We start from the raw sequence: 23,921 nt of genomic DNA, 5'->3' as shown, positions 1-23,921 counted from the left end.
CACAACTAAGTCAGTCATTTTGTTCTTTGAGTGGTGAACAGAATGGGGCTCTTGTTCCTACGGTGAGGATTCTTTTGATGTACAACCTTCTCCCCCCTGGATATAAGCTGCCTCCACTCTGAATTTTTAGGGTTTTATTTTTCACCGTGATACAATTAGAATATTCTCTCTGAAAGTGTGCTGTGTTCAGTTATACAGCCTTTTCTCCTAGTCTGTCCCAGACATTTTATTTTTTATTTCTGGTGAATTACCATTTACTTAATACTTCAGCATGACCCTGCGTATCCTTTAGAAACTCTTTTGAATGAAAGGATGTATGCCTGTAGTCGTATATTTCTATATTTTTGTCCTGTATTAGGCAGTTATTCATATTTACAGGTGTAGGTTGCTGTAGGAATTGATACTCTAAATGTGCTCTATGGTGCCAGATATTCTGGTTTCAGCAGTCGAGCCACTCTCTTTGGTTATTTGTAAGACAAGACACCCAATACAAATGGCATGTTACTGCTATGGCCCATCCGGTCAACATGTAATGCTGTATGTTCATAGAAGGTCTTCTGCATACCCTGGTTGTAACATGGTAACTTGAGTTGCTGTTGCCTTTCTACTAGGGCTGTCAATATGTATCAAAAAATAACTAATTATTTTTTTAACGCAGAACTACACATAGAACTATGTGATTTCAAAGAGACTCTGGCCAACCAGGTCATCATAAAATAAAGACACAGCATGGATGACTGCCATCCTGTATGCAACAAGAGCATGTGTTAACATCACAACAACAAACCAATCCACCTGAGAATATCCTTAGAAAAAGAGAGAGAGAGAACAAAAGCACAGTCAACCACGCAGGGGAGGTGTCCAAATAGAAGTCGCCGGGCAGCTGCCGCCATATTACGGACACTATCAGGGCCTGGAGTGGTTTGCTTACTTTGACTCCCAGGTAATTGTCATATTGCATAAAACTCAGCTTCTTAAATGGAAACCTTCTACCCAACAATCCCTCACCTCTCTCTCCATCTTCAGTTACTATTGCTGTCTCTCCTCTCTGACTGTGTATGTTTCGCACGGATAATTCCCAGCTTTCATGTCAGAGGTCAGCGTACACCAGAAATAAACAAACTTAAAGCGTAAATCTTTGGCTGTATTAATCGTGGCGATTAACGCGTTAACTTTGACAGCCCCTACTTTCGACCCATCATCTCAAACCAGTCTGGCCACTCTTCTCTGACCTCTTGCATGAACAATTCATTTTCTGCCCAGAGAACTGTCGCTCACTGGATGGTTTCCTCTTTTGGGACCATTTTCTGTAAAACCTAGAACATTTGGCACCAACAGAATGCCACGTTTTAAAGGTGACATAGAGTGGTCCTGTTGCACATAAATGTTAGTTATGGAGGTCTACTTACATATATTAACTTGTTTTTATGGTCAAAAACCTCCTAGTTGCTATAAAGGAGCCGATAGAAATCCTCTTTTCTGCCGCTGTTTTTCTGCTGCGAGATTTCAGGGTGAACTTTCACCCCCCAGAAGACAGAGTCTTGTGATTGGCCAGTACTATCCAGCACATCCGTTCTCAGAAGCGCAGCGCCCCCCTCTGGAACGGTGGATGCACTGCTCCTCATTATCAAAACCATGTTTTAACAGTGTTTAAAAATAGCTTTGTCACGACTCCCCGCCGCAGTCCCTTTTATGACTTTAAACCGGAGTCAGACCCAGAGTCAGAAGACACTGCCGCTCGTGAAACACCTCCACAACGAACGTTATTCTTCTTCTGCGGTTCAATATACGCAACCGGATGTGCCCGGACTAGTGCCCGGAGCAGGACGATTTGCTGTTCAGGAGAACCGCTGCTTACGTAACTATTACGGCATTTTCAGTGATCTCGTTGAGCCCCGAGATTACAATAAACACAGCGTTCTCAGCAGTGGCTGAACTGTTTGTTTCGAACCGTCAGGGCTTCATAAACAAGGTAATGACGCAGATACACACCAAAAAAACGCGTTAATAGGAACTTCCGGTCTACTTTCCGCTTTAAGACTTTAACACCTTTACTCCCCATTCTGATGAAGTTTTTCTCTAATATTAGTTCATTATTCACCCTCATACCTACAACCTGTAAACTCAAATATGCGTGTTGACTCAGCGCTCGTCCCATTCTGTCACAAGCACATGTAATGTATTTTTTCACATGATGGATTCCTCACTTTGAGTAAAATCCCCTCACATGCAGTTTCCAGGGGGCTGATGAGATTTTTTTTGAACAATTCCAATCATGCATATGCTTTATGCTCCTTTAGGGCCTGTGAATGCAACACTCTCGCTATAAATCACAGAGCTCGTTCATTACCCAGGAGAACGCTCCTCTTTATTTTCTCTGTAAACACATGCGTAATGAACTATTCTATTTGTGACAGTGTGCTGACAGCGGGCGGATTTGGCAGTTTTGTTTTTCAGGCAAAGAGACAAGAGAGACACTAAACGAAAACGTGTTAGTTACATCTATGCTTTAGTCAGTTAATGATGTAGAGAAATGTGGTTTATAATTAATGCGAGAAAGAGGAAAGAGCTAGCTGCACAAAGTTAATATTTCAAGGGGCAAAAACCTTTTAACTTTTCCATTAGAGGGCCATTTGATCAGTATAGTGTACCTGTGTGATTTCAAGGTAATAAAACACCAAAGGGGAAAAAAAGAGCAGGACAGTGTACAGTTGTGCATTTGTTTAAAAGAAGGATGCCTTATAACTTCACACACACACACACACACACACACACACACACACACACACCCTGGCCCGCCTAGTGTATTTCCCTCCTGGCTTTCCAATTTAAATGCAAATGTTCCCAAATCGGACTCCACAAAGACGCAGAGGCAAAAAAAAAAAATCATTTGACGCAGCCATGAATTATATATTTTAATTAAGCAGCCAAAAAAGAATCACGCCTATTCAGCCTTTTCCCCTCCAATAAGAAATGAATAAATAAATAAATATGGGAGATGGCACGAAAGGAGGGGTGGAATAAAATGGGAGGGGTCCGGGTATGTATTGAGTATGTGTGATTGCAGCGCTAACCGCCTGTGGGCTATCATTATGTGAGCGATCCGAGGCTGTCACATTTCAAAACTGTATTGTTTTGCTGATAGATGGGCTAAATGCCCCCACATCTTCACACACACACACACACACACACACACACACACACACACACACACACACACACACACACACACACACACACACACACAGAAAGAGAGTGTGTATGCACACTCCAAAAACGAACACACACACAAGCACATGCCATTTACGTTTTGATGGGCAAAGCAGCACTTAGAAACTGAACAGCAGAAATGGGAGGGGGATTGTGATGCTCTGACAAGGGATGCAATTTTAATTTCACCCCCTGTCACTCTCCCCAATATCAGCCCAGATGAAATACATATGAGCTGCCAATCACTCACACACACACACACACACTGAGCTGGGCGTGCACACAATCTCTCAGACTTCCACTTACTCGTCCCATCTTTCACAGTCACAGGTGCACAATCACAGGAAGCCTCATCTTTTAATATATTTAAACTCAAAAGTATAGGACTAAACTCACATTTCCATCACCACACCTCTAAATCGATCCACGCTGGTTTCATTGTGAGCTCAAAGTTTTGTTAATATCCTGCGAATGCAAAAATAAACTTGAGTGAAGTCTTTTATTTTCTTTCTTCAAGACAAAAAGTTCTGCAATTAAATGCGTGCAGCTACAACAACAGCACCTTAAAGTGAAGTGCAAAATCTATATGTTTTCACTATTTTAATTAGTGGGGAACAGGGCTGGTTGATTTTTATTGTAACACGATATAACATCTCTATATATATCACAATATAAGTCAAGCTTAAAGTTCCCCCTTTACTCTGAAGTGAAATGTAACACTTTAGATTAGGGAACACATATTCACCATTAACTAGGTGCTTACTACTAATATATAGGTAGCATACTAGCACTTTATATGTATTCATTAAGCACATATTACCACCTTATTCTATATAACCTTATTTTACCTCTATTATGACATGAAATAAGATTTTTCCTACATAAGGTGTTAATGCGTCCTTAATATTTAATAATAAAGGGCTAGTATGCCACGCATATATATATATATATATATATATATATATATATATATATATATATACATATATATATATATATATATATATATGTTAGTAAGCACCTATTTAATGGTGAATATGTGTGAATAAAGTGTTACCAAGGTTATTTTGATTTGAACATGACAACTGAAGCACATTCTGCAAATTAACTAAATATAAATAAAACAAATAAAGTATATAGTTATATATATAGTAAATGCTTCAAGTTTTACAAGAGAAAAAAATTAATTCAGAAGAATGCAGCAATAATTCAGTTTCTATTTTCTTATATTAATTTATGCACTATGCAGCCCCCATAAGCCCAATCTTGTCTATAAAATCAACTTTTCCTTTTTAGTTTCATCCTTTTTCAAAAGTATTTCTTTAGTACTATTATGTCAAGCATAAATATTTTAATGACTGTGCATGGCTTTGACAAAAAAAATAAAACAAAACAAACTCCACACTCCTTTAATCAATAAATAATTCAGGTGCAAAAGTTTTTCTTTCTTTGATTGTTGTCAGAATGAGTTGTGTAGTTAAAGTAAACCTTTGCTTGATCTCAGCGATGAGAAGCTTTTCTCTCACAAACACCACTAAGTCGGTTTCCCCCTCTTTGTCTTTGACCGTTTTATTGCCTTTTGACATCGGACTTTAAAAGCTTTTGCATGTTCTTGAACGTCACTCAGGAATACTCAGCAGCTATGTTTCTTTCTTTCTTTCTTTCTCTTTTTTTTCTGCCTGAGATGCTTAAACAAGATGTGGTGGTGTGTTTATGTCCAGCCTTAACAAAGACGGACAGAGAGAGAGTGAAGTGTGTGACCTGAAGGAGGCAATCCGAGTGAAGATGGTGAGAAAGATTCGAGGTAATAGAGGAGATGTGGAAAAGAGAATCGAGGAGAGAAAAAAAAAGAGGACAAAGCTAAACAAAGAACAGGATGTAACGGGAGATGACAGTGGTTCCTAACAGCTGGAGCCTTGCATTAAACAAGAACAAGGAAATTCACTTTCCTTTCTCCTGCCTCTATTTTGGAGTGCTCACACTTTTCTCCAACTCACGGAGACACTGACACCGTTAGCAACAGCTAATCTCAGCATCCCCCGAGCAGACGAAGAGGAGGAGGAGGGAGGGATGGGGGAAAGCGAGACAAGAGACAAGTGAGGCCACACTTTAATCACGGAAGAATCGGGATTCAGGCCTCCTCGTTGGCAGGCATCCATCCTACTTATGTGGGCTTGACCAGGATTGAGGATTCATTCTAGTCTAAGTGGCTTTGGGGTTTTTTTTGTCAGTATCATATCACCTCTGACCTCATATTTTGTCTGTTTCTGTTGTAAGCAGGAATAAATCTGTACATTTAGATTGATTTAATGGCTATAGAATTGGCCAAAAAATGCTTAATGAGCGAGTTCTTCTGCTCCTTTTTCTGAGATAACTTTCACTTTCGATATCTGGCAGTTATTAAGTACGTATAAATAGCTTTCTGCTATACATCCATCCATTTTCTACCGCTTTATCCTCCACATGAGGGTCGCGCAGTGGTGCTGTGCCAATCTCAGCTGACATGGTGCGATAGGTGGAGGTCACACCCTGGACAGATTGCCAGATCGTCCATAGCTTTTGACAGTCTAGGAGTTTCCTTATAAACCGCAGTGTCTTGTGTCCCCTGAGAGACTACAACCAAACATGCTTCCTAAAGCCGATGTCACACTGCACACTATACTTTCAAAGTCAAAGGATCTCTGTGTACTTTTTTTTTTTTTTACACCACACGACTTCACATAATGACTTCACTGTAGACCACCAAGACCATAGTGTTTGGCTTGTCACAAATCCAAGGGATGACTCTTTGAACTTAGTCAACTTTTTCCTTGTAGCATCTGTGACCCTTTATCTGTACGCTGCGTCACTGCTGGTGGTCTCCCATTTGCTGTACATGTACACAGACACTCCATGTATGTCTTCTATAGAGCTCAAACAGTGACGGCTGTCCTTTATTTGCACAACTTTTATTTGCAACTGTAAATTCCTGCTGAAATGAATGTGGTTTAATGTGAACTTGTGCTGTAGCTAATAATCTGTTTGCCAGGGCTTTCAATGAAAGCCTGCAATGTCATGCAGGCTCAAGCACTTTTTCACAGATTATACTCATGACGCATATTAGTGCTGTTAATTGGTACAATTAGGTTTCCTGCTATCGGCTGTCTTTGTGCTAAGCTAATATAGCCATCTGTCAGCAGCAGCTTCACATTCAACGTGCAGACATGTACGGAAGAGGTCGAGGGCCACACAACTTCACTTGACTTTAAACTTTAAACTTCTGAGTTTAAAGTCAGCATTAGAATAAAGTCGTTAGAATTAGAATAAAGTTTTCAGAATTCTGAGAATAAAGTCAGAATTCTGAGAATGAAGTCAGAATTCTGAGAATAAGTTTAAAGTCAGAATAGATTAAAGTCAGAATTCTGAGAATAAAGTCAGAATTCTGTGTTTTAAAGTCAGAACTCAAATTTTTTCCTGTGTGGCAGCCCTAATCATGTTCTGTAGACTTGAAACCTCAGAATGTTTTTTTTCTTTTGATAAACTTTGCCAAAGTGTTGAATTGTCCAAAAACGGTCCAAACAAATAGGACAGAATAAAATAAATGAGTCAAGGAAAACGGGGGTTGTCCTTGAAGTTGTTTTCGCCCCACATGAAAGCTGTGTTTGTTGGTAGTGTGTGCTATAGCTTTAAGAGCTGCTGGCCATAGCCCATCCCAGAGAGGATGGACCCATTAGGCTGATGAACAGAGAGAAAGAAGGAAAGAGAGGAAGTGTGTGTGTGTGTGTAGGGGGGGTGCAATAAAAGGGATAACAGCAGTGGGAGAAAAGTAAATCCCCTTTTAAAATAAGGGATTTTGATGAATAAGAGGGGAAACTTTAACAGACAGAGAGGGGGGGAAGAACACTTCAGGGACTATTAGTGTAGAGAGTGAGGACAGGAAGCAGCTATCTGTCCATCTCTTACATGCTGCTGTAGGTGTCTATGGGTCTGTCAGTCATCCTGGATGACGGGAGGGGGGGGGGGGGGTGGCACATACTCACTCACTCGCTCGCCAGCTCTCTGTCTCCTGCACGCGCCTCACGCTGATGACTTTGCTTGTGTGTGTGTCTACAGATGGCAAACCTTGTGACATCGCTGTGCTGTGTAGTCCTGGCGGCAGTGGTGGTAGCCTATGCTCAGAGACGCAGTCAGCTCGGTGAGTTTGCATTTTTTTTATCTTTTATTACACTGTCACTGCTCCGTGCTCTGCCGAGCCCCCCCCCATTCTCTGCCTCCGCTTGTTCTGTTTTTGTCTGGTCCAACCAAATGGTCCTGATTGACTTTAATTTATTCGCCTTGGCTCTTTTCTTCCTCTCAATCTCATGTCCTCCTCTGAGCTCTTCTTTTCTCCTTCTCTCTCCTACTACTGTTTTATTATTTCTGCTTCCAGTCTATTTTTTCGCTCTTCAATAATTAAGTTGCTGCTGTCCTGCTGATGTGATATCTTCATTGTCTGAATAAGAATCCTGTGTTTTATTATTATCATTATTATTATTATTGTGAAGTAGTTCACGACTGGTGTAAGGATTACTCTTCTATTTTGGGTCTATGCAACTATAGGAAGTTACAGTTTCCACTTTATGATGTACACATGTCTAGGCATGGATCAGTATGAGACAAATGGCATCACAGTGTCATTATATCACGATTAGAGCTCTGAAATGTGATTGTACAAATCAAAAACACGGCCAAAAAAGTGCTTGCACCAACCTGGAAGAAAAGGGGCAGAACATTTTTAGTGGAGTTGATACCTTTAAATTTTTAATATCACGGTAAACATTGAGCTCTGTGGCTCGAGGTTTGACATGTTGTGCGTTCAGGGACGTACAGTTTTCTCCGTACACTGGTCGTAGGAAGTATTTTGTTTGACCTACTGTTTCTACTGTTTTCTGACATTTCATTCACTTGTGACCGCTGGCCGCCAACAAAGGCATTTTCGACCCAATGAACTGCATTCTCTGTAAACTCTAGCAAAGGTTGTGCACAAACTACAGCCTCTGAAAAACACCAGCTTGTCTAGCATCAACAACCATGCCTATGGAGGACCAACAATGGCAGAACAATACATAAATAAATAAATAACAGCAGAATTAAATATTTAAATAAATAAATACATCAATAAAAAAAAAACATCATGAAAAGGACTATTTCTGTATTTTTACATATATTTATTTATTTATACATGTATTTATGAATGTATTTTTACATATATTTATTTATTTATACATGTATTTATGAATGTATTTATATATATATATGTATATATATTGTTTTGTCTTTTTTGGTCCTCTATACATGCCACATCCATTCAAGTCACTTTAAATCTCTTGGTTGAAGCAGTTGAACTAGTGTTCCTAATAAAAGGGCCAGTGAAAAAAAGAAGGAAAACTTACCCGTGGAGTTGGAATTCACTTTTTTTCCCCCTCATTCACAAACAGAGAAACAATAGGTGAGCCAATCTCACTCGTCATCCCCTCAATTGCATTCTGATAATATTGTGCCGACATTGCCAAGGCTACGTCCACAACAAATAAGGGATTTCAACAAAGAAGCCAGTCAGGTCAACTGATGATCATGAGCATGTTTCAAATGATTTGTGTGTTGAGGTTTTGAGTCAGGGAAAAAAGAAAGAAGAAGGTGGAGCTGAAAAAAAGAGCCACATAATGCAGCTCTACTGAGAGTTCACAGAGAATGCACGACTATAAATTACACTTTCTATGTGTGTTTGTCTGTGTGTCAGTGTGTGTGTCAGTGTGTGTGTGTGTGTGTGTGTGTGTGTGTGTGTGTGTGTGTGTGTGTGTGTGTGTGTGTGTGTGTGTGTGAGTGTGTGTGTGTGTGTGTGTGTGCGTGTGTGTGTGTGAGTGTGTGTGTGAGGGAGTCAATTTGTCACTTGACTCTTCGTAAAGAGCGGCCTTGGCTTGTTAACCAATGAGGAAGCACTGTTTAAGTCAGCTCACCCAAAGAAAGAAAGAGTCCAAGGAAGTCAATAAGTTCCCAGTCACGAGGGTCACACACACACACACACACACACACGAGTAAACACATGTACCAACTGTGCAGAAACGTCTAAGGCAACAGGAATCTTTGTCTTTAGAGATAAGAGGTGAATGTGGCAATGAAGTTTGGTGAAAGAGTGATATATAAAATAAAAGAATAAAATAGGAGAATAGTTGTGGAGACTTGAAGGAATTATGGAAATAGAAAAATGATGGTAGGGGAAATGGAAACAGACAGATGGACAAATTGAAAATGAAACTCAGGAGGAATTATAATTGAGGTCTGATGGAAAAAGAGTTTGGGACTAAAAGACTTTTGTTCCAAATGGGACTCGGTGTGTGTGCGGAAGGTGCATTTATTTATCTTATTTCCTTTCGAAAAAGTTATGTGGAAGTGACGTGGAACTCTGTAAACTGTAAAACTGATTTAATAAGTGACATCTTGAATTTAAATGAAACGGAGCGGAGTTGTACTGCACTCGTCCATCGTCAGCCACCAATCAGTCTTTAATTTTGTGCTTTTTTTTTTTAATTTTAAGAAAAGGAAAATATAGAGAGTCAACAGAGAGAGGTGAAAAGGCAACACTTCAGGGATATAACATCAGCACAGGGAGGAATGAATTACGTGCATGCAAGAAAGAAGAGCTGACAGTTCTGTCTTTGAAACAAACAAAAACGTGTGTGCACGTGTGTGTGTGTTTTCTCGCTTACAAACACTGTTTAACACAAATACCTTGACATGAAAAGCCATCATAACACAGAGGCATAACCACATATCACTCACGGTGTCTCCAGATGTAGCTTTGCCCCACACGTCAAACACACACATCTGTCTATCTTGGAAAGTGCCGTATTTCTCTGACAAATTGCTCGCCTCTTTGACTGACTGAGTTCCCTGGAGTAGGCTACAGTATGTATGCCCTGCTTGGCAGTGTTTCACACATTCACACGTTCACATTCACAGAGATGAATACCTCATATTGACATACATACATATCCACTACAAATGGATAGAACGTGAGAACTTGAAATAACGCATGTGTTAAACCGTAGGTCTGAGTCAATCTGTGAGAGAGAGTGTACAGAACAAATATAGAGAATAAGACGCCATCAATGAATAAGAAACATTGGGAGAAAACCCACATCGTGGTAGAAGATGAGAAGATGAAGACCTGGATACAGGATAGAGCGCAATGGGACTGAGAGACAGAGCAACTCACTCCTTCAGCTCATCCAGGACGATGTAGCTGAAGATTACGTTTAAAACGGCGTTCAGTTAACACTGAGGAGGCCAGATTTGACCAGATGAAGTGCCTTTATTTTAAGATTTAAGATCGTGTGAAGATTTTGAAATGAATTTGAATAAATTTGTGCAGCAGAAGTGACTGTTGCCTCACAGTAAGTAGATTGCTGGTTTGCGTCCTGGTCTGGACCTTTTTTGTTTCCAGCTTACCAAAATCATGCAGAGAAGGTTGTGGTTTGGACCTTTTTGTGTCTATCTTACATGTCCAGGGTTCTCCAGACTTTTCCAGAGTTCTCTGGGTTCTCCAGGGCTCTCTGGGTTCTCTGGTTTTGTCCTACATGTCCAAAACATGCAGAGAATGTTGTGGTTTGGACCTTTTTGTGTCCATCTTACATGTCCAGGGTTCTCCAGACTTTTCCAGAGTTCTCTGGGTTCTCCAGGGTTCTCCAGGGCTCTCTGGGTTTTCTGGTTTTGTCCTACATGTCCAAAACATGCAGAGAAGGTTGTGGTTTGGACCTTTTTGTGTCCATCTTACATGTCCAGGGTTCTCCAGACTTTTCCAGAGTTCTCTGGGTTCTCCAGGTTTCTCCAGGGCTCTCTGGGTTCTCCAGTTTCGTCCCACATGTCCAAAACCATGCAGAGGTTAACTGCCCATAGGTATGAGTGAACACTTGTTTTGTCTCTATATGTTGTACCTGCGGTTATTCGCTTTATGTCAGCTGGAATTGGCACCAGCAGCCCCCCTGACCCCTCACGTTAAGGATAAAGAGGTATACAATGAATGAATGAATGAGAGCAGAAGGCAGCTAGAGGAGTAAACATAAAAAATCAATATTGTTCAACAAGCTATTGAATAAAATTAAGAAATATACCAGAAGTTACAAGCTAATTATTTCTTAACTGAATTATTTCTGCCAGTACTCGACAACAGCAAGACCTTCACATATATATAAAAAAACAACTATGCTTATGAAACTGAGGAAAGTGCATGGAGTTTATTCCACTCTTTTGTAAAATGACTCATGTTGCCTGGAGAAGAAGAACAACAACGTCTTGATGTAAGTCGTAGCAAAAAGGAAACATCTCATGAATCAACAAAGGCGGGGAATAGAAAGCTTGCAGAGAAACGAGTGTCAGAGTCAGAGATCACGCCAATCACACACCCTTGAACAAGTATTAGATTTTTGAGTGTCGGTGCAAAAAAGACGATGGGATGGAGTAGAATGGTAGACACAAAAGAGTAATGAGGACAGATATGAGCAGAGATGATAACAGGCAGTTGTTCAAGCTGCTTTATACAACAACTTAATCCTCGCATTCATATGAAAAGGTACAACTTCAGGTCTAACCTTGGTATAAACCTCAGTGCAGAGAGCAACAGAGTCAGTCAATGGATTATCCTTGAATATGTTGAGCTGTTAGCATCGACGGTAACAAATGTTTTCCCCGCTGTTCTCGAAGCAAAAGACACCAAATGTCAAGCTAGACACGTCATATCTGCTCTGCTGAACCTGACCTCTGCACCTCCCTGTGGGCGAGGAGGAGGAGGAGAAAGTAAACAAACAAACCCCGAAAAGGACTGATAACTTATTCAGTTGTTGTGTTTAATGCAGCTCTATAGGCACAGTATTCTCCTGAGGTGAGGAGGTGAGGTGCACCAGCATTTGCTCGCCGTGAGGCTGTGAGGCTATTGTGGAAATCCTTGACCTTGACCTGCCAATGTGTCCTTCCACTTCCTCTGGAGGTTGCAGCCCCGAAGTCCACGTCTTCTTTAATGTAGTTTTAGGATAAAAGCATTGGGATGGAAGACAGAGACGTACAGGACAATACACATGGCAGGAAGCCCAGTTATTGACATTTAGAAACAATTCTGAGCTAAGTCATCACGATGGCTGTGACTCACCTTGATGCTAACAGTGATCTATACCTCATTATGGACGTATTCTGACTGTGCACGTCTTGTAAAAAAATCTGTTTTCCCTTATCCAAATGTGCCCTACTGTGAGTCAAATGACGCGTTTCACAGTAGGGCAAACTTTGAAAATGGAAAACAGATTTTTTTACAACTCAGTGAAAAACTGAGGGAGGGAAGCACATTTTCTAAATAATACTACTGCTATTCTAGCAATAAAAAGCCACATTCAAATCGGTGAAGTATCCCTTTAAGATATTGAACATCAACTACCAAACAGTGAAATTTTCATGTCGAGAACTCCAGGAAGAGCTTCATTTTGTGTTTTTGATAGACTAAGGATTAATTAGAAGAACCGATGGCTCCCCGGACAAGACACTTAAACCCAATTTCCTTTTTGTTGCCGTGCCAGCCCGCTTAAGAGCACAGCATGTGCTGTAAATACAGATCATTTACTACATTGTACTTTTCCCACACACACACTCGCCCAGTAAGAAACTCTATCACAAATACTGTTTTTTCTTTTCCTCATTTTCCCTTTCTTTTATTTCTCTTACTTTAATTCTGAGGTACGCCACAAAGTCCCTGAGCAATTCAAGGCCTTTAAACATTAACAATCTTGTTTTACTCAAACATAATAACTGCATAAATGCACCTAGAAATTTGGATTTTAGAGTAAATGTTTTGTTTTCTCTATAAAGCAACCGTGCAGTTGCTTCCACGTTGCCATCTCAACCTTGTTGTGTGTGTGTGTGTGTGTGTGTGTGTTTGTGTGCATGTGCATGTGCGTGTGTGCATGTCCGTGTGTGAATGTGGTGACATCATGCTGTTGACTGAGAGAGAGAGCATGTTATTTATTGGGAGTCCATATCCTGATTGAGAGACGTGAGTGCGTTTCCACTCATAATCATTCCTTCCATCGCTCCCTCTCTCCTTCCATCTGTCTCTTTTATGCCTCTCAATTTCCCCTCTCAACTCCATCCCCCCTTTTTCCTCCCTTTCATCCACACTTGTTGTTAATTTTTGTTTTTTTTCATTCTTAATCTTTTCCCCCCCCCAGCCCCACCGCCCCTCCCTTCTTAATTATTTTTATGACTTCCTCTCTGGGGATGTTTGGCCCTCTTTACACCACATCTATCTCCACCTCCTCTCTCATCCTTTTATCCATCACCCAAACGGTCACCAGTGGATTTATTGGCCATGACATCATTTGTCGCTGACGCTGTGCGGCCGTCACTGCTGAAAGTTTTTATTTTTTTAATTCACTGCGTTTCCTCTCCGGCTTCTTTACCTCACATTGATTCCATGTAATTACTGTGGACAGAGGAGGGAGAGTGCAAGAGAGAGACACAGATCAGGAACTGGGATGAGGGGAAGGGAGCCGAAGGAGAGACAGTAGTAAGTGGTTAATGCTGATACTAATTCAATGGTATTACAGCTGTCAAAGCTGTGCGTTTATTTCCTCATGATTCGACCCCGTGCTGCTGCGCTCTACTCCTCTGACATGTCTGAGCTTAACATTTTTGCTACATTACAGCTTTATTTATCCACACACCCTGTTGTTAAGTGTCTGATCCAATCTCCCCTGCCGTGCATTACAACGATATCTAATGTACACAATTTGATCCATAAGCGTCAGTACGCCAAGAATGGAGGATGAAAAAATACTATTTTCAAATGTATATCAATACATACACTACTGCTCAAAAGCTTGGGGACACCTATACATTTTTTTATGTTTTCCATACAAACACACTTTTATTCATCAAAAGAGTTGTAAAATGAATAGAAAATATAGTCAAGACACAAGATTAGAAATAATGATTTTTATTCAAATTAATCATTTTGCCCTTTCGTCAAAGAACCAGCAAAACTGTTTCCAGCTGTGCTAACATAATTGCACAAGGATTCAAGGAACGTTTGCAGCTATAATAGTCGGTTACCACATTAACAATGTATATAATGTATTTCTGATTCATTTAATGTTATATTCATAACGTTAAAGTGACCCCAGACTTTTGTATGGTAGTATACACAATTTGATTAATAAGCGTCAATAAGCCCAGAATGGAGGATGAAAATATACTATTTTAGATTTATATCAATTACCCTATTTATACATACAGTACAACGAAAATAAATTACAATTACAATTGTATGATTGTACAATTACAACGCCTAACTCTCCGTAAGTATAGAGTTCAACATGTACGCATCCAACACAATCATCTGCTTTCAATAACAACACACACTGTAGTATGACGGGAGTGTCAACTTAATGGAAAAGTATTAAGTTGACACTCCCAAAAAAGTCTCATGAGTCAGAGTCATGAAAAAAATTAGCCGCCCGCTCGTCATTTGTGAATAATAATATTATGTGCACGCTCAGAAGTGCAAAAGACAAATCCAGGCGACTTAATGTCATCCATTATTCATGGGATTGAACAGAACTCCGATGTGTCATCAGAGAAAACAGACAGCCGTTTTGAATTATTAAATAATCAGAACACACACACAAAAAATAATAATAACGTATGTCTTGTGTGTTGTGCGCACGTCTGTTTGCTTGTATGTGCTGGTGGGGGGAGCCTTGTTTGCTCTCATTATCCTGAGTAGCACTCACTGTAATCAGTGTTTCCTGTTTGGTATTAAATTCAAGCCGGAGCTCAGCCGATTGATTGACTGACTGGATTGGCAGACGGATTATAGTCGTGATCGGCAGGTAGGTGGAGTAAAGTCATACGAGTACCGTTCAGTCATGGCCTTGGAATGCATGCACGAGAATAAAGACAAATGTGTCTATAGTGATATGATTTTATGCTGAAAGAGGAACAGCAATCCTAAAATTGTAATATGCTTTTCCAATTATCAGTGTCTGCACCGTTCTACAATTCAGATTGCTTTGAACGTAGTGCTCCGGCAATTAACCTTGTGACCAGTTGATTAGTCTGTGACTAGCTTAATGGAAGAAACAACACTTTCAGCACCTGTTCGCCAGCTAATCCTTGCACAGTATTAGATTGTCACTAACACACGAGCAGACAGGAAGATCAACTGAGTGCCTGTCTGATTGCAGAGAGGCTGAGAAGTGATTGTTTGACACTGGTGTATAGAGGTTGCCTTTTGATTGGCTGGCTAGATTATGGTACTGGGTGTTAAGGAGAACATCTGATGGTGATATTTTGAAAGAGGGGGCAATAATTTGCATTTATTGGTCAGTTCTCGCATGAATCTACTAATTTTTTGGGCTTTTCCATTAGTGACAGAACCTGGTATCTGGTGCTTTTTTTTAGTGCCTTCTCTGCCGAGGTTCCAAGGGAGCTGAGCCAATACTAAAATGTGACGTTGACAGACTGTCGGCCACTGATTGATCAGAGAGTGTCTTCGAGAGTCGGGAGTGCAGCGCCTGACACAAGAATCAAACAGATCAATGCAGAACTGTAGATCAGTTAAAAGGTCTAATGTTTGTTAACCTCCAACCTTTAGCAATGGAAATGTCTAAAAATAGCAATATTTAACAGAGGAGTCTGGTGTATTTAGTGACAGCATGGCCAAAAAACACAGATCGTGAGACGAATCTCAAGCCAAACCGAGTAGTTGTGCTAGAGCTGTATCATGGAAAAGCGTCATAAGTGTAATATGGGGAGGGAAGATGAAGGAGAAAAATATAATCTACAAACAGAGACTCAGAGGTTTATAAATAATACAAGCCAGTATCATGGTTTAACCCTTTTTCTGGCAAGGCAGAGACTCGCATACAAGTTTGTCTAAATCATCTATCCGCTCATTCTGAGTTGATGATAGTAAGTGTAGAGATGTCCCTGCACCCTTTTCTTGCTCCTCCTGGGGGCAGCTGAAATGTTCCCAGGCCAAATGAGATTTATAATTTCCCCAGTTTCTTCCTAGTCTGAACATGATTCTCTTGCTAGTTGAACATGTCGGGGAAAACACCCAATCGACTGTGTGCAAGGAAGCATCGTGATCAGCTGCTTGAACCACTTCTGCCGACTCACTTTCATGCGGCAGAGCGAGCGACTGCACTCTGAGCTACCCCCCGTCTCTGAGGGTAAGCTCAACCACCGTTCGGAGGAAACTCATCTCAGCCACTTGAATTCACATTTTCTTTCTTTCAGTCACCTCCCAAAGCTCAGAACCACAGGGGAGGTTTTGGAACAAGCTTTCGATAGCTTTGCCTTCCAGCTCAGCTCCCTCCTGACCACAGCTGTCCGGCACAATGCCTGCCTGTCAGTCAGTCTCAAGCTCCATTTTGTCCTTACTTGGGAACAAGATTCTGAGATAGTTGAACTCGTCTACTTTGGGCAGCAACAGGAGTGGTCCATTGTTGCAGAGGACCAGGACCTCAGAGTTGGAAGTGCTGAATTGCAATTAATAACAAGTTTTAGCACATGCATTTTAAATAATAATGCTATAAAATTGCCCATCCATCCATTTTCTACTGCTATATCATCCACATAACGGTCTTGGGGGGTACTGTGCCAATCTCAGCTAGCATAGGCTTCTGAGCGGGTCTCGTAAGGTATTAGATTTGTGTCAATAACACTTTTCACAAATCAAACAACACTTTTTATGTAAAGCCTCTGTAAACCCAAATCCACAAAAGTCTAACTATGTAATTTAGGGTCTGATGTACATAATATTTAACATGTGAAAATATTATAAATCAGTTTTCATCCAAATTCGAAATATTTGTCTTTTATATTGTTGAAAAGTCGGTTCCAATTGGGCGGAGTTATCGCTGAGGCGTATGCCATCATACAGCCCAGAGACGAACGGTTAAAAACGGTGAGCCAATACATCCATAAATATTCTTTTGACACATACTGTATACAAAAGAATAGCAGCGGTAGTCCAGCGGTTAAGTAGGTGGATTTGAACCGCGAAGGTCATAGATCAAATCCGGAGGGTGTTACTTACTTTTTTAACCTTATTATTGAATAAAGCATTATTAATACGTAAAGCATATTGTACAAAGCATTAAATGCAAATAAATATATTGGGTGTGTGGTGGTAACCTCGACTGGGCCAGCCATACATTTGCCCCGTATGCCACGATGTCTCAGCCCTAAAAATATATCTCTATTTCCTCCGCCTGTGGTGCGCCGCGAGCAGTTCTAGGTCGGCTTGGAAAGGCTCAGGGCGAAAGGTGGCAGGCGGCTCTGGCCGTCTGCTTTACAGCGATACCGTGACGCGGACATGTGTACTCGCTGTGCCTTCTCTCGTCCCCGCTGGCTGCCTCCTCATCACTGGGTGGGTTCGTCAGCGGCCGGGCGGGCTATCGCTGAAATCAGACAGCCGGATCGGTCCTTGGGGAGCGATCCTCGGGGAACGGTCCCTCTGCCCTCGGCGTGACTGTCAATCAAGAGCATTATCTGCCACGCCCACACTGTCCTGAGCAGTGGTCTAAACCAGTCTAAACAGCAAAATGAGCTGTTTTCAAACCAGGTTTTTTAATAGTTATTTTCCCTCAGACTTCTGTGGATGCTTCATGAGACACTTAACTTTGATATAATATAAGCATTTTTAACATGTGGATTTGGGTTTACAGAGGCTTTAAGAACCAAAACATTATTGATTGGTTTTCTGTGTGTGGGCGGGCCTTAGGAAGCTGCCTGATTGTAAATATCTAAAGTTTGTCAGATTATAAACGTCAGATATTTACAATTTTTTTGTTGGATGTTGACGGGGGAAAACTTGCGGAATGAATTCCAGTCGGACAGTGACTCCAAACTGTGACAACCTCTGGTCTATTTAGCTGTCACTCCAAAACTCAGTAGCCAATTAGCAGGCGGTTTCCTAAGGCTGACCACAAACAACAAAAAACAAGACTCAAAGAACAAATGAATGATTAAATAGATCTTTTTTTTTCTTCTTAAAAAGTGTTGTTTGATGGAAAATAATTCCATAGTCTCAAACCGGGGTTTTGTGCTAACCATTACACCAACCATTTAGTGGTCGTAGCCTTCAAAAAACAAGCCTAAGAAAGATGTAACACATGGAAACAGCCTCCATTGTCCCTCTCTTAAAATGAAATCACACGCTATGAATTTTACACAAGAGAGACAAAAGCATATGATATGATAAAAGCAAATATTTGCAGAATCCATTGTTGTTTGGTTGTGAATGTTCTCTAATTGGTTCCGTATAGACACAGGGTTTCCCGAATATCTGATAACAATCTCTCTGGTAATGGACCATTTCCAACCAATCACGGTCCCCTATGCAGAGATATGAAATCTCGGAATCTCACTATCTATGAGCTGTGTGTGTGTTTTTTGTGTCATATCCAGCTCATTTAACTCATTAATCTTTTAGGAGGGATTCCCAGTAAAGCTTTGATCAAGGCTCTCCCTCACTCTCTAGCTCTCGCTCTCTGCGATGGCTCTTTCCCAAAAGTCTGAAGCAGTTACTCCACATTGACATTGACATTTCAGTTACACTGCTCTCTCAAAACCTTGGACCAAACTGATGGTTTCAAGGGCTTTGTTTACCGGTAGCGTTTGAGCTTGAATTCACTTTGCTGGAGATGATTGTTATTTACTCTTTGCAGCTGTTAGGTAGACGCTGTGAGGATTTTATCTTAAAGGAGACTCTTAAAGGAGACATATTATGCAAAATCAACTTTTTAATCATTTTAATACTTATATTTGGGACTGTGGAGGTGCTATGAGTAGGCCAAGTGTGAAAAAAAGATGACTCACTCATGTTTTGGTGGTCCTCCTCAGTCTAAGTACAGGAGCTAAAACATGCAATGGTAACTTCTGCGTCATTGCTACGTCACAATGAGACATTCCTAGAATTGTTGTCTCGCAGAGCACCGTTTTGTCTCAATAGTATCTGGAAGAGCAGAAGTCCATGAAGTGTTCTATTCTTGGCTGCACAGTGCAGCACAGAGTTCTACACAAACTTCCGGCCTCAGAGGATTTACATTTTATATATGATGGCAATTTGCCTGCTGGACTCAGCAAACGATTGCTTTTCCAAATGCTACCTGCTGTTAGCTGCCGGAGCCTCAGTGACGCTGACATAGTTTCCTGTGTCTCATTTGCATTTAAAGAGACAGGCACTCAAAACGCGTTCTGAACAGGGCTGTTTTGGCAGGGTGATTGAACTGCTGTGGTGCTTCATCCTTAAGGTATTTTGACCAAAGCATGTCACAGACATGTTCATTAGGACACCAGTGAACTAGGTTAACTATTTCGTTAGAAATAGGCTATAATATGTCTCCTTCAAGGAGTTTAAAATAGTATAGGACATGTGTCTGTCTATTGATGACTTGTCAAACGAGGCTTTAAGGTCACAAAAGGTTTTTGCTAGCTCTTCCGTAAGTTAAGTCGATTGACTTGGTGCAGATCTATGATCAGCGCTGTTCTTCAGAGATCACAGACAGATGGCCCTAAAAGGCTCCCTTTCAACTGCAGATATATTAGTTTATTGACGTTGTGCGCATTCATTATGCATTTGTGGTTTCAGAAAGGGCAGAATATTTAATTTTTCAAACTAGCGTTAATAAAAAAAGAAAAAAAAAGAAGAATGTTTCAGTGTTAAAATGTAAGGCTTTTGAGAATCTGTTTTAATTTGACAAGACAGCCGAAACCCCACTACTGTGTAAAAGTGGCCCTAACCTTGGACCTCGAAGCATAATAGGGACCCAAAACAGAATTCAGACTATTACATTACTCATCAGCACACCAAAGGCCAGGAGAATGCAGAGTATGGATTCCCTAAAAAGCCATCCCACTCTCATTTCACCCGAGTCCTTGCACTGAAATGGCATTTTCAAATTGGAAAAGGAACACAATACGGGCGATGTGCACAGGAACACAGATGAGCGGCGGCTTCTCTTGGCTCTGTCGTCCTCCTCCTGCTGCTGCTGCATTTTTATCTCTCCACGCTACTCTGTCTTTCTTCATCAACATCCTTGTCCTCCTCCGTCTCCACCTCCTCCCTCGGACACACTTTCATTAACGGACGTTTAACAGACGGAGATGGCTTCCTGTGATATTTGAGAGTGGAAGTCTGAGAATCTGTCATTTTCTTTCTCTCTGAGGCGAAACAGTGGCGGGCCAACATTCTCCCGCATGAGTCAGTGTGAACAGTCTCCCTTTTTATCAAAATAGCTAAATAATGAGACTGTGTGTGTTGTCCAATGTGATTTATTCATTTTGTGGAAATATGTTCTAATGAGGCTTACAGTGGGGTCACAGCAGGCCAGCGCTTAATGACAAATAAATAGTGAACAAAGTGCTGTGATGGCTTTGGGGTCAGGTAGCATTTAGTTTTTTTTTTTGAGCTGTTGCAATATCTATTATCGCTCTGCAAACATCCAAACCAGTTCTACTAGCAGTTTACTGAGAATGGTTTGAGGAACAAATCCGGGTTATCCCAGTTATCCGGGCAAAAATGACCTTGTTGATGTCAAGGTCAGAGGAGAGCGACCAGACTGGTCATAATAATAGAGAAAAGGCAACAGAAAGTAAGCAATAACCGCTTGTTAGGGCCGAGGTTTGCTGCAGCAGATCTTGTGCCTCTCTTGTACCTAATAAAGTGGCCAACATACAGTACCGTTCAAAAGTTTGGGGTCACCTATACATTATTTTTTTTGTATGTTCCATTAAAAGTCACACTTTCATCAAAAGACTTGCACAATGAATAGACAATATAGTCAAGACATTGACAAGAATAGAAATAATGATTTTTATTCAAAATAATCATTTTGCCCTTAAAACGTTGCTTTCGTCAAAGAACAAGCAAAACTGTGTTTTCAGCTGTGCTAACATAATTGCACAAGGGTTTTCTAATCATCCATTAGCATTCTAACTCGAGTGTATTTCTGATTCATTTAATGTTATATAAAATCCTAAAAAAATAATGACATTGTTGGTAGTGTGTGTGTATGCTACTCCTGTGTTATAAGCTGTATGTGACCGAGGGCAGTGTGTGTGTGTTTCAGTGACCTGACATTATCTGTTGTGTTGTGTGTGAATGTGTGTGCTCAGGTGTGTAGACGACCTTTGTAAACAGATATGTGTGACATTTTTACCTTCTTTTGTTGCGGTTCAGCGACTCGTCGTGCGTGGCCATTGTTGTTGCCCTGATAAACTTTGTGCCAGCTCATTAAAGTGTGAGGGTGTGCTTCTGTTTGCATCCGTGTCGGAGCATAAAAGTGGGTAAATATTTAGTGAGATTTAAAGTCAACCGTTGGGAGGAAATTGCACTATTGGCTCTGAGGTGTTTCAGTGGATTTTCTTGTACAGATTAAAAACACATTGTTGTACATTTAATGGCATACAATCTCAGGGCTTTAAAAGTAATAGATTGTGCCGCCTATACAGCGATATTTATGCTAGAGCTGCAACTAACGATTATTTTCACAATCGATTAATCTGTTGATTATTTTCTCGATTAATCGTTTGGTCTATAAAATGTCAGAAAATGTGTTTGTCAAACCTGAAAAGACGATGTTCTTGAATGTCTTTGTTTTGTCCACAAACCAAAAATGATTCAGTTTTAATGATTCCTTTGTTATGTGGAGCAAAGAAACAAAGAAAATATTCACATTTAAGAAGCTAAAACAATCAGAAATCTTGTTTTAATCATGAAAAAAGCTTCTATCAAACCGATTATCAAAATAGTTGACGATTAATTTAGTAATCGAGTTTAGTTTCAATTCTAATTTATGCACTCCTCTGTTTGTGGGAGAGATTTTGCAAAATAGCTTAACTGTTAACTTTTTTTTTTCAACACTATTAGAGAGGCCGAATTTGATTTTTTTTAAGAAATCAGCTTAACAGATCAATTTATTCTAGTTATTAAAAAAAAGAGAGCTTTTCATTTGCAGATGAACAGAAGAAGAACTCCCTCTCTCTATTGATCCTGGTGACCATTTGCAGGATAGATTTTCTGTTTCCGAAGCCATTTTGTTGATTCCAACCCATTAAATCTCAAGTTGCATTTTCCCATGCCCTTAAAATCACTGAGCCCCACATACTTCTCCCCCCTACCACCACCACCAGATTCTCCTCCTGATAGACTGTTCAATAACTTAATGTTGCCAGGAACTCTAATGTAATTCCAGCAAGTGTGAGCTGAGTTTTTTTGGCCAATGTCGCTCTGCAATAAAACTTTCTTCCAAGACACAAGAGAGTGAATCATCAGCCGCTTTAAAAGGGGTCTCGGACCCCATTCAGTGGTGCAACACGTCTAAATATACACAATTAATTTGATCTATCGTGAACCGAGGAGCCGTCGCTGTGACGCATTGTTGGTTTGGGAAAGTTGCAGAAAGGGGACACACAGGGCGAAAATTCATCACACTGAAATTCAGTTTACGTCTTTTACTTTCCTGTGCTGTGCGAGTGAAATTAAGCACTACGAAAGAGGATTAGGGCCACGCAGGAAAAAAACATTTACTATATTTATACAGTAATATTGTATCTTATTTATTTATTTAGTACTGACTTTAAACTAAGAATTCTGACTTTATTCTCAGAATTCTGACTTTAAACTAATTGTTTTACCTGTGTGGCCCTAATCCTCTTCTGTAAAGCACAGCACAGGATGTACCTTTGTTAGAGTTTCAGTGTGGAACGTAAATGTTTCATTTAAACCTGACAAGACTTATTTAACGATTGGAATACAAACTGATTACTTGTATTATGGTGTAAAGAAAAAAAAAGTATACTGAGAATAAAGCCTCCAGAAATGAATTTGACATTTAACAAAAACTCAAAAACAAAAACATGATTAGGCTTATCCTGATCCTGACCTCTTTTAACCCTGCTACAGTTTAATATGCTGTTTCCCATGGCGACCACGCTGCTTATCAGTGGAGTCGAGTGTGTTTGAGTCTGTAATAAAACCCAGAACTCAGCTATTGATGAAAAAACTAATCATGAATACAATATTAGTATCTTTGGGGGTATTACCTGGAGTAGATTTTTTAGCTTTTATCATTTCCAGTGCTTCTTTGTTGTTGTTGTCTGGGAAACATTTTATTATATTTTATCTTATATTACAGTCTGGAATATCAAAGGTCTGCGTCTCGTTGTTATTTTGCAGCTCAGGACTTTGTGTCTCAGACGAGAGATCTCTCCCCATGTGAACGTCCGACTTTCAGAGTGTTGATTTGTCGTGTTTGCTGATGTGAGTTTGCAAATTTACTGCCCGTGTTTTTGTCAAAGGACAATTGTCTTCCTTCCTCAGCTTGAGGTGTGATTTCCCAGTGAGGAATGGATATACATGGAAATCCATTTGCTTCTGAATGCTTCATACTGTTTTGTCTGGGGTCTGCAGTCTTTTCAAATTTAAATTCCCAAAGCGTTCTTGTCCATCACACTCACAAAAAAACAGCAGCAGCACCGGGATGTTGAAAGTACAGGAAAGATTAGAGAATTGTGACAAGGAAACAGACGTTTTTCACATGGGGGGAAATATATTGTATGCAAGTATTGTATAGAAAGCCGACGCTGACTCCTTTACACAAACTCACACAAGAATGAATCACTCCACTCTCATATTGGCT

At 40.4% G+C, this 23,921-nt stretch overlaps 1 protein-coding gene across 1 annotated transcript in view; it reads left to right on the top strand.

Annotated features, from left to right (window-relative positions):
• Positions 1–23,921, top strand: part of cntfr (ciliary neurotrophic factor receptor) — a 243,069-nt gene that overhangs the window by 88,571 nt on the left and 130,577 nt on the right. The window contains exon 3 of the mRNA XM_083903061.1: positions 7,303–7,384. Within this exon, the coding sequence (XP_083759187.1) occupies positions 7,303–7,384 (82 nt within the window). The remainder of the gene's footprint in view (positions 1–7,302; positions 7,385–23,921) is intronic.

This window comes from Microchirus variegatus (assembly GCF_963457635.1).
Source record: "Microchirus variegatus genome assembly, chromosome: 16".
NCBI lineage: Eukaryota > Metazoa > Chordata > Actinopteri > Pleuronectiformes > Soleidae > Microchirus > Microchirus variegatus.
The sequence above is the reverse complement of the archived record's forward strand: the minus strand, read 5'-3'. Positions and strand labels throughout refer to the sequence as shown.